The 12782-nt window shown below is 46.9% G+C and overlaps 1 protein-coding gene across 1 annotated transcript in view; it reads left to right on the forward strand.

Annotated features, from left to right (window-relative positions):
* The window catches only part of LOC311370864 (connector enhancer of kinase suppressor of ras 2-like), a gene marked incomplete at both ends in the record, with an annotated part of 34121 nt that overhangs the window by 11802 nt on the left and 9537 nt on the right, over positions 1–12782 (forward strand). Inside the window, 4 exons of the mRNA XM_084489163.1 lie at positions 2266–2385; positions 2664–2723; positions 3002–3070; positions 7481–7650. Coding sequence (XP_084345289.1) covers positions 2266–2385; positions 2664–2723; positions 3002–3070; positions 7481–7650 — 419 coding nt within the window. The remainder of the gene's footprint in view (positions 1–2265; positions 2386–2663; positions 2724–3001; positions 3071–7480; positions 7651–12782) is intronic.

The raw sequence follows: 12782 nt of genomic DNA on the forward strand, positions 1-12782 counted from the left end.
AAAAAAAAAACAGGCCTTCTAGAGGACGAACGTTGAGGGGATCTGCTGCCCCTCAGGGTGACAGTACAGCTCTGACCGGATGCAATAGCTGACGCTCTCACGCTCGCTACTGGTGGCTGTCTGCATCAGTCACTTTAGACCAAAGTGATGGGAAACAGGCTGATCCTTAGGCTTAGACTTAGACTTGGAAAACGTTAATGTCCCCGAGAGGCAATTTGTTGTACAGTACAGGCATATTGACATATAATCCACAACACAGATATTGACCCAGACATCTACAGCACTATTTAACACGTAACATACACACATCAATAAATGAAGTACAGTAAAATGGAGTATATCGCACTTCCCTAGAAGGACTAATGTCATAAATAAATTAAAATACTGCACAGTACTATGAATATTCCTATAGTCATACCCCTCTCCCCCCATATTATTTAATTGGGTTATCGCCATGGGAATGAATGAGTTCTTTGCTCGGTATGTTCTAACATTTGGGTATCTATCTGTACGACCAGAAGGGAACGGCTTGAGTTACACTGAGAGTAGACGGGTTGTATCCATGCAAACCTTGTCTGCCTTCTGTGCTCATCTGGTCAGATATAGTTGGTACATGTCCACCTATTGTTTACCAATGATTTTACCACCAGGTTTTAACAATCTTCCCCAATTTGTTCCTGTTGGTGATTTTGGAATGCCCATACCAGCATGCAATACAATGGGAGAGAATACTTTGTATACAACCTTGTATACATTTACAAACATAGTGTTTGTCTGTGTGTGTAAAAGAAACTCACTTGAATTGGCTGCATTTTTATCGACCTCTGTATTTTATTTTATTCTTTCTCTGTGATAATTCATTGTGTGTGTGTGTGTGTGTGTGTGTGTGTGTGTGTGTGTGTGTGTGTATGTGTCTACTGTATGTATGTGTGTGTGTGTGTGTGTGTGTGTGTGTGTGTGTGTGTGTGTGTGTGTGTGTGTCTACTGTATGTATGCGTGTGTGTGTGTGTGTGTGTGTGTGTGTGTGTGTGTGTGTGTGTGTGTGTGAGTATGTGTGTGTGTGAGTGTGCTCATGCATAACAGGGTTGCATGTGTGAGCAAGGAATAAAGAAACAATCTGCGCTTTACATATGGTAAATAATATCTATAATCTGGTATTATGGTCATGATGGCGAGCCAATATCCATTTTAATCTCGCCACCGAGAACCATACTGCATCTGTCCGAAAGGTCACACGTCATAAGGCTGTCAAATCAGGGTTAAACCGGGTATTACGTGTATCCATTTCAAACATATGAAGTATGAACTTCACATGATCACAGATATCATGCTCAATCAACATTATCAACATTATCAACATTATCATCATGTTCATCTTGTTTTGCTACGTAACAGAGCAAATCTATTTTTTACTGCTTAAAATCATTGTAAAAAAAAAAGAAAAAAGAATGTCATCACAGTTGTAGCGTCATAGCATAGCATCAAAGCATAGCATTAGAGCATAGCATCGTAGTGGCGGCAGCTAGGCTAGTATTGATGAAGTGCTGTCTGCGTGGGGGTCTCTCGGGGACAGGACCCAGTTTGCGTTGAAGAGTGATGGGAGAGGCGATGTGGAACAATCTGATCAAAATGATTTATGCTTTCCCCCCCCTCCAGCTAGGTCACACTGACCTAGCTGAGCCAGGCCTCATGTCTCTCTATGTTTGCTATCACTATTTAGTTATTTAACAGATGCATAAGGTTACTGTATTGATCCAAAGAGACTCGGCCTATATTCAGATGCATGTTACTAAGTTGAAAATTAGCCTGCTGGCTAACACTGGCACATTTACAGATTATGTCGTTTAATGTGCGCTGTCCTTTAAATAAATAAATGAAATGAAAGGTTCCATGACATGCCACCAGGTGTGGTGTGATTAGCCGTTACAAGCTGTTTTGGAAATCAGCCCCTTAACACATCACAGGTGTGCGGGTCCACCTAGATGTGTGACGGATAGATGAGCAACGTTTGCTACTGTCCACTGGGTAGGCTGGTGGACTGATCTATCACAGCACACATCTCGGTGGACACGCCCACTTTCTGCCCCTTATGATGTCATAAGAGGCAGATTTCCAAAACGGCTTGCAACGGCTAATCACACCACACCTGGTGGCGTGTCACGGCACCTTCAAATGAAATAAGAAGCAGGGGCCAAATCGAAGAGCCTTTGTGCCAGGAGTCAGCAGCCCTGACCTCCTCTCTCCTCTCTCCTCTCTCCTCTGCAGTGTAAGACCCTGGCTGGGATCTGCGACCACATCATCTCCCTGTCTTCAGACTCTCTGGTCTCCCAGTCGGCACACCTGGAGGTTGTCCACCTGACCAGCATAATGCCCAGTGAAGGACTGGTATGCTGACGCACCTACACACACACACACACACACACACACACACACACACACACACACACACACACACACACACACACACATACACATATACATGTCACGTTCAAAGGCATAACATATGTACAAACATATCTGTACGTACATACGTATATTCTGTTTTATGTGACATGCACTGAATACTGTGTGTGTGTGTGTGTGTTTATATATGTGTGTGTGTGTGTGTGTGTGTCTTTGTATGTATGTGTGTGTTTGTGTGTGTGTTTTGTATTGTGTATTAGGGAATGTACATCAAATCCACATACGATGGACTCCACGTCATCACCGGAACTACAGAAAACGTACGTACAGATACAGACGTCATCCCCCCGTCCCTCCGGTAACTGAGTGTGTCTCGAGATGTAACCCTTTAATCCTGCACCTCCTATTGAAACGGTATCACACACACAGATAAGATAACACAACCGTATTAATCCCCGGGAATGGGACGTTCAGGCGTGAGAGAGTGGCAAACAGAAGAGTGTAAAACCAAACCATAGATCAACTTATCTCCATCTATACACCACCTGTCTTTAGCGCACATATTTATCACCTCCCCGTCTCCCCTGTCTCCCTGCAGTCCCCCGCAGACCTGTGTAAGAAGATTCACGCGGGAGATGAGGTCATCCAGGTCAACCACCAGACTGTGGTGAGTCACCGTGCTCGCCCTAGCTGCTCACTAACTGGATAAGGATAGCTTCCCCCACATCAGCTCCGTGCTATGTGCTATTTAGCCCAAACGATGCTGGCCAGCTGTGTGTGTGTGTGTGTATGTGTGTGTGTGTGTGTGTGTCGTGGGTCCTGTTTGACTGTTTGTTTGTTTTTGTTCGTGGTGCTTGTCGAGGGTTGGGGCTAGTCGCCATTAACGCTTAATGGTACGCAAAGCTAGCTGGCTAAACGGTCGGGAATATGTGAGCGGCGTAGCTGTAACTAACTGTGACAGTTGCGGCGATGTGGATGGACTCAAAGGACCCGATTTTATTCAAATCTTTGAAATCTTTCAAAGTCTTTGCCCATCGCCCAGTGTAACCCTTGACCCGACCTCTGATTTGATTCGTGTGGGCAAGAGGTGTCGTCAGACTAGAATAAATGAATACATTAATAGCCTACCTACCTCTATGCTTAGACAGAATAGGATTAATAGGCAGCCATCTTATATGGAACAGTGACTGGTCATAGTGTGTGTGTGTGTGTGTGTGTGTGTGTGTGTGTGTGTGTGTGTGTGTGTGTGTGTGTGTGTGTGTGTGTGTGTGTGTGTGTGTGTGTGTGTGCAAGGAAGCTGAAGGAAAGGAAAAGGCTTTTTTTTCCACATGTATTTCCACATGGCTTGTGATAGGTTGGCTCCTGTGAGAGCATGCATGAAGCAGGCAGCGAAGGAGATGATTGGCAGGCGAGAGAGTGATAGCTGAGAGTAGGGTTATCCGTCACTCGGTCTCTTTGACTTTTTTTTTCGTCTTGATCTCTCCCTTCCCCTGTAATTCATCACTCTCTCAAGCTCTAACTACCTCGCTCTAATTCCTCTCTCTTGTACCTCTCTGTCTCTCACTCAAACCCTGTCGATCTCTCTCTCTCTCCCTCCTTCTCTCTCTTTCTCTCTGTACCTCTCGGTCTCACTCATTTTCTTTATCTCTCTCTCTCTCTCTCGCTCCCTCACTCCCTCCCTTGCCCTCTCTCTCTCTCACCCCTCATTGTGACAGGTGCATAGGGCGACACGTCAGGCTCCCATCCTCCGTCTAATAATTTCCCCCCAGCTTCCACTTTCCGCTCTGGGGGGGGGGGGAGGATAGAGAGAGAGAGCGAGAGAGTGAGAGAGAGAGAGAGAGGCGACAGAGACGAGGGATGGAGGATCCAAGAGAGAGGAAAAAGATAAAGAGCGAGGATCCGGAGAAATGTTGATATTACAGAGAGGAAAATGGAGGGAAGGATTAGGTCCGCGGTCGGGGGGGGGGGGGGAGGGGTGAAGGGAGATCTCAGGTCAATACAGTACACTGCCTGGCTTTTTCTCCACACTGGAGTGTCACAAATGCTGAATTATCGCGCATCGCTGATGAAGTCAAAGCAAATGCTCGTCTGTGTTGGAGCGGGGACAAGAATCTGTACCAAATTGGCGTGAATATTGAGTGGCTGCTGCCTGGCATCGCTGGGCGCGTGCTGTGCCTGTGTGTTTCAGCTTGACAGAGCCGCCACGCTCAGGCATGAGCTGCTACAAAAACACGGCGCCACAGATGTACAGTTTTAAGTCCAGCTTTGGAGTGCAAAAATATGGAGCGTTTTGCTCCTCGGATAACAAAACTGATTGTTTTGGAGAGGCAGTATAATTATGCCGAGGTAACAGCATCTGGCTTACTAATGAAGACCCAGGAGATCGTTCCTAACTCTCTGCCAGGGTTTTTTGACAGTTTATTTTTGCGATTTTAGCAGGACCCTGCATGCTCTCCCCTCTGCTTTACATATTTGCATAGCGGGATTTCAACAGAGGCGTGCTTAAGTTATTTTGTAGTGCTGGACTGAACTGAACTGAACTGAACTGTGAGCCGCGCGGCACCACGATGCAGGGCCGCAGTAACCGACGTGAGGCTTCAGAGTCTAACCGGGGCACCCGTCGTCGAGTTTGGGGAAGACTTTCCAACGCTGAAAGGCTTTCGGTGACATTTTAAATCGAGCATTGCAAAACAAAAGCATTCTCACTGGGAAGAGGACAGAGAGAACACACACACACACAGACAGACAGACAGACAGACAGACAGACAGACAGACAGACAGACAGACAGAGTTGTTTGAGCTTGAATGATCTGTCGGGTTGTTGGTTGACTGGACCAAAGGTAAAAGGAGAGAGGAAAGGACTGCTGGAGGCCCACGCTGCGACATTCTCCCATCTTGAATAATGTCATAACAGAAAACCGAACCGCCATGCTGAAGATGTGTGTGTGAGTGTGTGTGTGTGTGTACATGTGTACATGTCGGTGTATGTTTGTGCACTGCGTTTGCGGCACATACGTACGTAAAGCATAGTATTCATTCAATTGCATTACATTACATTCATTCAGCTGACCCGTTTATCCAACGCAACTTACAGTATATGCATTGAACCGTCGAGATGCATCACAGAAATTGCGAGAATCAGGAATCAGTACATTCTGTTTTGTGAAATAAAAAAACTGCGACAGTAAAAGTGCTACAGTTTTGAATCAAGAGCTATAGCTATATATTTTTCTTTCAGATTTAGAGTCGTTTTACGTATGCAGAACGTGTGCGGATGAATTGTGAATGGTGCGTGCACATGTGTGTGCACGTGTGTGCATGTGTGTGGCCTCTGCAGCAGCTGAGACCAATGCCACCAATCAATGGACTGAGCTCTGAACCCCGGAGACTGTTTATCCAGGCCCGCCTGGGAAGACTACCGTCAGCACTAACACGCCACACCTTCCTCCTATTCTTCTCTCTCTCTCTCTCTCTCTCTCTCTCTCTCTCTCTCTCTCTCTCTCTCTGGGTTGTTCTCTTTAAATCTCTTGTGCGATGCTTCCTCATTAGAAACCCGGACAATCTAAAAGCCGATTCATCCTGTGCATCAGAAAGACAGTGTTTGCAGACCAATTGGCCCCGGTGGGACTCCGTAGTTTGCGGTTGTTTGTTATTGTTGTGCAGATGCTTGGGAGAAAGTGCTGTGGTGGTGATAAAGTGTTGAGCGGGGAGTCTTGTACGCAGCTCTAGAACTCTCACACATACCAGGGGGCCACTTGGATGATGGACGTCAGGCAACGATTAGGTTAGGTTAATATAGGTTAATATAATACTTGATAGGTGAAATGTTGATGTAAACATTTAAGTACAAGAAGGTATGAATGTATACCCCGGGAAATCAAGAGTTCTCGCGAGAGCACAACTTGAATTTTCTCAGCAAGCAACTCTGGGAACGAGCAATATACTCACTCCCCGATTGCCCAAACCCAGAACATTAACCAATCACATCGGTGTATCTGATATAGGCGGGCCAAGGTGTTGCTGTTTTACCGATCGTATACGGCAAGTCTTATCTATTGCTTAGCTCCGCTGGTCTGGATACGTCACCCCTTGTATTCTTCTGATTGGTCGTAGTGTTATCCAATTGCGTGCAGTGATATTTTCAAATGCGTGCTTGGTGCCGCCCCCCCCTCCATTTTCATTACTCCTTGCCAGACCCTACAGCTTTCTAGATGTGGGTCTGGATTCCCAGGCTAATGAATGTATGTAATCAGATGGTGTACGTGGATTCACGAGACTGACCAAGGACCGCAAGCCCACTAACATAGACGATCACTCACCTTAACACCCATTTTCAGTGACTACTCGGATAAGAGGTACAGGGCTGCACTGACGACGTAATTGTGCAAGCAATCACATGGCCACGTGCTACTGAACCTCGGTACAGTTCATTCGATGGCGATGCGTATCCATCTATGGTCACGTTACGCTGGGAACAAGGTTTCGGTCGTCTCATTCAATTCATCTTGATTGTTCCTTGTGACGGATTACCCATGATGCATTTCAGTGCCAGGCGTGGACAAGGTGTGTGACTACATGCATGTGTGAGATTATTTTTGCTTTGAGTGTGTGTGCTCGCTTTTCAAGATTCTCCCCCCCACCCCCCCCCGCAAAGAGATATAGGCGCTGCTGTTATGGACCGTGGCTGGATGCTCTAGTTGTTAGGGCCTTTGTCTCCCAGCTGAAAGGATCTAGATGGGAACTACAACGTCCACAATCTACCTGTCGGTATCCTTGAGCAAACGTCCTAACCCCTACCCTATGACAAGTATCCAAAATGCATTCTACGTCGCTTTTGATCAAAGCTTCTCTGACAGTAATGGTACTTGTTGTGATACAACTGTCTGGTTTGTGTGATTGTTGTTCAGGGCGAGAGCTGTGTGTCACGTTCTCAATGGCAATCTTATGCTCTGTCTCGTGTGTGTGTGTGTGTGTGTGTGTGTGTGTGTGTGTGTGTGTGTGTGTGTGTGTGTGTGTGTGTGTGTGTGTGTGTGTGTGTGTGTGTGTGTGTGTGTGTGTGTGTGTGTGCTCTCTCCAGGTGGGCTGGCAGCTGAAGAACCTGGTGAACGCCCTGAGAGAGGACCCGTGTGGGGTCATCCTCACTCTGAAGAAGAGGCCCCAGAACACGCTGAGCTCCACGCCCGCCCTGCTCAGGAACGTGCGGTGGAAACCCCTTGGCCTGCAGGTAAACCCCCCCCCCCCATCATCGCTTAGATCTTCCCCCTCCACACACAGGAAGAGACGTCATAGGATAAGTCTGGGATTCTCGCCTCTGATTAGGTTAGAATGGCTCTCCTCCGATTGGTTAGGGTTAGGGTTAGGGTTTGGGTAAGGGTTAACCCTAGCCCTAACCCTAAACCTAACCCTTACCCTAACCAGGGTTAGGGTTAGGGTTAGGGTTAAATTCCCGCAAACAGCTAGGACTAATCGAAACACGATCTAAAGGAGATCCCTTCTTAACCCATCAGAGGCCAGAATCCCAGACTTATCCTATGAAAAAACACACATTGCATACTGCACCGCAAGAAATAACAAGCCAGCGAGGTTTGTGTGCTCTGACCTTAATCCTTCATTGTTTCCATCAGGGCATTTTATGAAACCGCCCGAGGGTCTAAGACCTGTACAGCACTTTGCAGGAGCCGCCCAATTTGAGTCTTTGATCTGTTCTCACACACCGCCTAACGGGACATCGTTTTGGGATCCTGCTTTAAACGAGGCGGTGTGTGTGTGTGTGTGTGTGTGTGTGCAGCCGACGCGGTTTATCTGCAGCGTCAGCATCGCGATACATCTCAGCCTTCCGCCCGCTCTCCGCGGCTCGTCTTTCTGCGCTACAAATAGACCTTCTTCAGACCTCCCGAAATGGGAATCTGTCTCGGGCGAATGTGACAGCTGGCGTTTGCGTCGCTGAACGCTTTCGTGTGGCGCACCGAGGAGCAGTTCGTCCCAACCCAGGTCTCCCAAATGATCGCGGTCTGTACGCGTTGTTGGACAAATGTGGACTTAATGCTGCCAAGCTCAGCTCATTGTGACGACGGTTGCGTGTGGGTGTGTGGGAACATTGAATGGGATCACTCCGTCCTCTGTTATTGTACTTAAGAATGGGTCCATATAACCACACAACTAAAATACTCCCATAGATCCCAAAGGGAGACGGCCTTCCTGGCCAAAACCCAAATGGACTAATGAGTACTATTAGGACTCCTTGGAGTAAGTGGTGCAAAAATCTGAATGTCATAGCAATTCGTTTTTTTGGGGGGGAAATTCAGGGCTAGAGATAGACAATGCAATCACAAATTAGGATACACTTACTTATTGAGTCGTTTAGCAGATGATTTTATCAACAAAAGTCTGAAAAGTGGGGCCGAACAAGTCCAAAGTGTAACTCCCAAACAGTGCCGCGAGTGTAAAAGGTGTGTGGGGAGTTAAGAAGGAACTCGAGAGATGAGGTTAGCAGAATTATAGTTTTGACCGTACACACATCGCGGTGCATATCGACGTTTGCCAGGATTCACGTGAAACGGTGAACGTTGGCTGAACTGGGTCAGAATCGTCTTCCTCCGGAGCAGAGTCCCCGGTGATGCAGGCGTCTGACCCCCCAGGGCGTCTCCCTCGCCCCCGGGACGTCTCCCCCGGCCCTGGGGGCATCTCCCCCCCCCGAGGCGTCTCCCCCCCCGTGCTCATATTCATATTCACCCAGCTCCACAGTCTGCATGACTTCCACTTCCAAAGGGCACCTGCGTGCTCCATATTAATGTAACGTTGGATGAAAGAAAAAAAAAGGAAAACGGATAGATCTAGTAGACGAGGACAACGCTTCGTCCCTCTTTAGAACTAAACACGTTTCAACCGGTTTGCAATCTGCGAGCGTTACTTTCACCGCCCTTTGGGACGGCCAAGCGAAATGAGACTAAACAGGCACGATGAAAACAATAATGAAACCCAAGCAAGCTGTATGTACCCTCCATGGCGGTGGACGTGGAGGTGGGGGGGAGTGTCTCTGTGTGTGTGTGTGTGTGTGTGTGTGTCTGTGTGTGTGTGTGTGTGTGTGTGTGTGTGTGTGTGTGGGGCAGGGGGTGGCGTCCGGGCCCGGGCTCTTTGTAGCGCTGCGTCTCGCTTGTCAACCGGCTTGTTCCACGCCGGCTATTTATACCCCCGATGCATTAGGCTAATTCATCGACATGTTACATGCATGCTTTGATCTGGGCTCAGCGCTCTGCTGCGCCGGCTCTGGCTTCTTTGGCTCTCTTTGTTTCTGCCTCTATTGTTCTTATTCTGGCTCTTCCCTTCTTTCTCTTCTGCTCTCTCTCTCTCTCTCTCTCTCTCTCTCTCTCTCTCTCTCTCTCTCTCTCTCTCTCTCTCTCTCTCTCTCTCTCTCTCTCTCTCTCTCTCTCTCTGTTTCATTATTGATCTCTCTCTCGCTGGTTCTTTTTCTCTTTCTCTTTATGGGTCTTTCTTTCTTCCAAGGCAATTATTACTGTGTATTGTGTGTGTGTGTGTGGGATGTGTGATATAAGCATATGGAAGGTGCTAATATGAAACAAGGCCATTGGTTTTGGTGAATCAATAGCCTGTACGCAGCCTGGTAATGGCTCCGACGTAGCCCGGATGTAGCATCGAGGTAGTCTGTGCATAGCCTGTAGGTAGCCCAAAATAGAATGCATGTAGCATATAGCCTGTATGTAGCCTGGACGTAGCCTGCATGTAGCATCATTAGTAACAAGATAAAGTACATTTTCCGCAGGAAAGATCAGAGGAAAAGGGAATGTTTTAGCCTTGTTCTTTCTCTCTCTCTCTCTCTCTCTCTCTCTCTCTCTCTCTCTCTCTCTCTCTCTCTCTCTCTCTCTCTCTCTCTCAGAAAGATTGGAGCTCTTAATTATTCAAAAGCCGCTACAGGAAGCTCCACGCTCTCTCTCTGCAACAAGAGACGCTACTCAGCAGATATATAGAACATAATACACTGCATGCAAAATATCTCCCGGAAAACAGTGCGTGTGTGTGTGCGTGAGTGCGTGCGTGTGTGTCTCAGAACTAAGAGTGGCCGATTATGAATTCTCCTTCACGGGTGAGGGGGTTGCCGCGGTGACCATAAGGTACGCTACGTGTTATCACCAACGCTGCTGCCGTTGGAGAGCTGAGAATCCCATCAGTCCTGATAACAGTGTAGTAGAGAACACTGTGTTCCTATGAACCAGGGGGTTCTGCGGCTTCTCACGTCGGGACCCAAAAGAGAGTAACAAAGGGGTCACCAATTCCAGTGAGTGTGTCGGGCCGCGACCCGCCTCTCAACCTGGTCGTGACCCATTTTAAACGATTCTGTTCCTTTCTCCTCACCTCTTAAACCGGTCCTAATGCACATCGAAACCCATTAGAGCGAAAATAAATGCATGTGCAAATATATTTGCTTGTAGCATGTGTGGGAGTGTCTTTGTGTCTGTGTGTCTGCCTGTCGACAGAATCTGTGTGTGTGAGTGTGTGTGTGTGTTTGTGTCAATTTCCTTTTTGTCTAATAAGGTCGCCCACAGACACATCTATCACTAGTATTTGCGCTTTTCCCATGCTTGACCATCTGTGTGTGTGTGTGTGTGTGTGTGTGTGTGTGTGTGTGTGTGTGTGTGTGTGTGTGTGTGTGTGTGTGTGTGTGTGTGTGTGTGTGTGTGTGTGTGTGTGTGTGTGTGTGTGTGTATAGGACTGGAAGATCTCTCTCTGTTATCATCACTACAGCTCCCTTGTGAAGCAAAATAACTAGGTCACTTTGCCCTGTGTGCTCAGTTTGGACACATTTATCTTGCATACACAAACACACATGAAAACACACGCATGCACGCACGCACACACACACACACACACACACACACACACACACACACACACACACACACACACACACACACACACACACACACACACACAAGGGATACGTGTCTACACACACATTCATACACAGGCATGCACTTGCAAATGTGTGCAAACATGTGCAATCACACACACATGGATGCACACATGCGCAAATCTAAGCCCGGATTTTGAGGCTCCATTTTACGGCTGTGAAGTTTAGCCCAAATATGGCAGGCGTTCAGCAAGATTACATCCGAATCCACAAAGGAAACAATTTATCTGCGCAAATCATCCTGCGATTCCCGTTCCAAATCCTTCCATGGCTACTTCTCCTGGTCCTCACTCTGTCTTTCCATCCCTCTGTCTCTGTCTCTCTTTTCTCCATCTGTGTCTCACTCCCTCTCTCTATCTCTGTCTCAGTTGGTATCCCGATTTTTTTTCTTTCTCGTCTCATCTCTCTCTCTCTCTCTCTCTCTCTCTCTATTTCTTTGTTCGCCCGGCTGTCTCAGATCCATGCATGAATATATGCCTCAGTGTTTTTTCAATACCAGAGAGAGAGAGAGAGAGAGGCAGATCTGGAGAGAAAGAGACATGAAGAGAAGTGTGGAGAGACGGTGGAGCTGCTGTGCTGTACCGTGCACGTGCGCGGTCATGTGCACGTGTGATCTTGTCCTCACGATCACAGCCCTGAACTGTGCACTTCACGTACTGTATGTGCCATGTGACAACATGCACTTCATGATGTATTGGCCATGCACTGTGTACAGTGCTCTAACCACCATCCACAGGGAATGGGGTCAGCCTGGCGATTGTTAGTACTTGCACTTGGTTCTGTGAACGTCTTTACTGTACCGACGGTGATATATTGTTTCACTTCTTATGACAAATGTACTTATTGGAAGTCGCTTTGGATAAAAGCGTCTGCTAAACGCCCTAAATGTGAATGTAAATGTAAAATCCATGCAAGGTGTACTAGGTACTGTCCACTGTGTACTGTGTACTGCATACTATGTCCTATGTACTATGTAATGTGCCCTGTTTAGTATGTACTGTGTGCTGTGTACTATACTATGTTCTATGTACTGTTTAGTGTTTACTGTGTGCTGTACTATTTACTATGTACTGTTTAGTGTTTACTGTGTACTGTACTATGTACTATGCACTGTTTAGTGTGTACTGTGTTCTGTGTACTGTGTACAGTGTACTATGTACTTTGTACTGTACTATGTACGATGTTCTATGTACTGTTTAGTGTGTACTGTGTACTGTACTATGTACTGTGTACTGTGTGTACTATGTACTGTTTAGTGTGTACAGTGCACTATGTATTGTGCACTGTGTGTACTATGTACTGTTTAGTGTGTACTGTGTGTACTATGTACTGTTTAGTGTGTACAGTGTACTATGTATTGTGTACTGTGTGTACTATGTTCTATGTACTGTTTAGTGTGTACTATGCACTATGTATTGTGTACTGTGTGTACTATGTACTGTTTAGTGTGTAC

The sequence above is a fragment of the Micromesistius poutassou genome (genome assembly GCF_964030765.1).
Source record: "Micromesistius poutassou genome assembly, contig: SCAFFOLD_2410, whole genome shotgun sequence".
Lineage (NCBI taxonomy): Eukaryota > Metazoa > Chordata > Actinopteri > Gadiformes > Gadidae > Micromesistius > Micromesistius poutassou.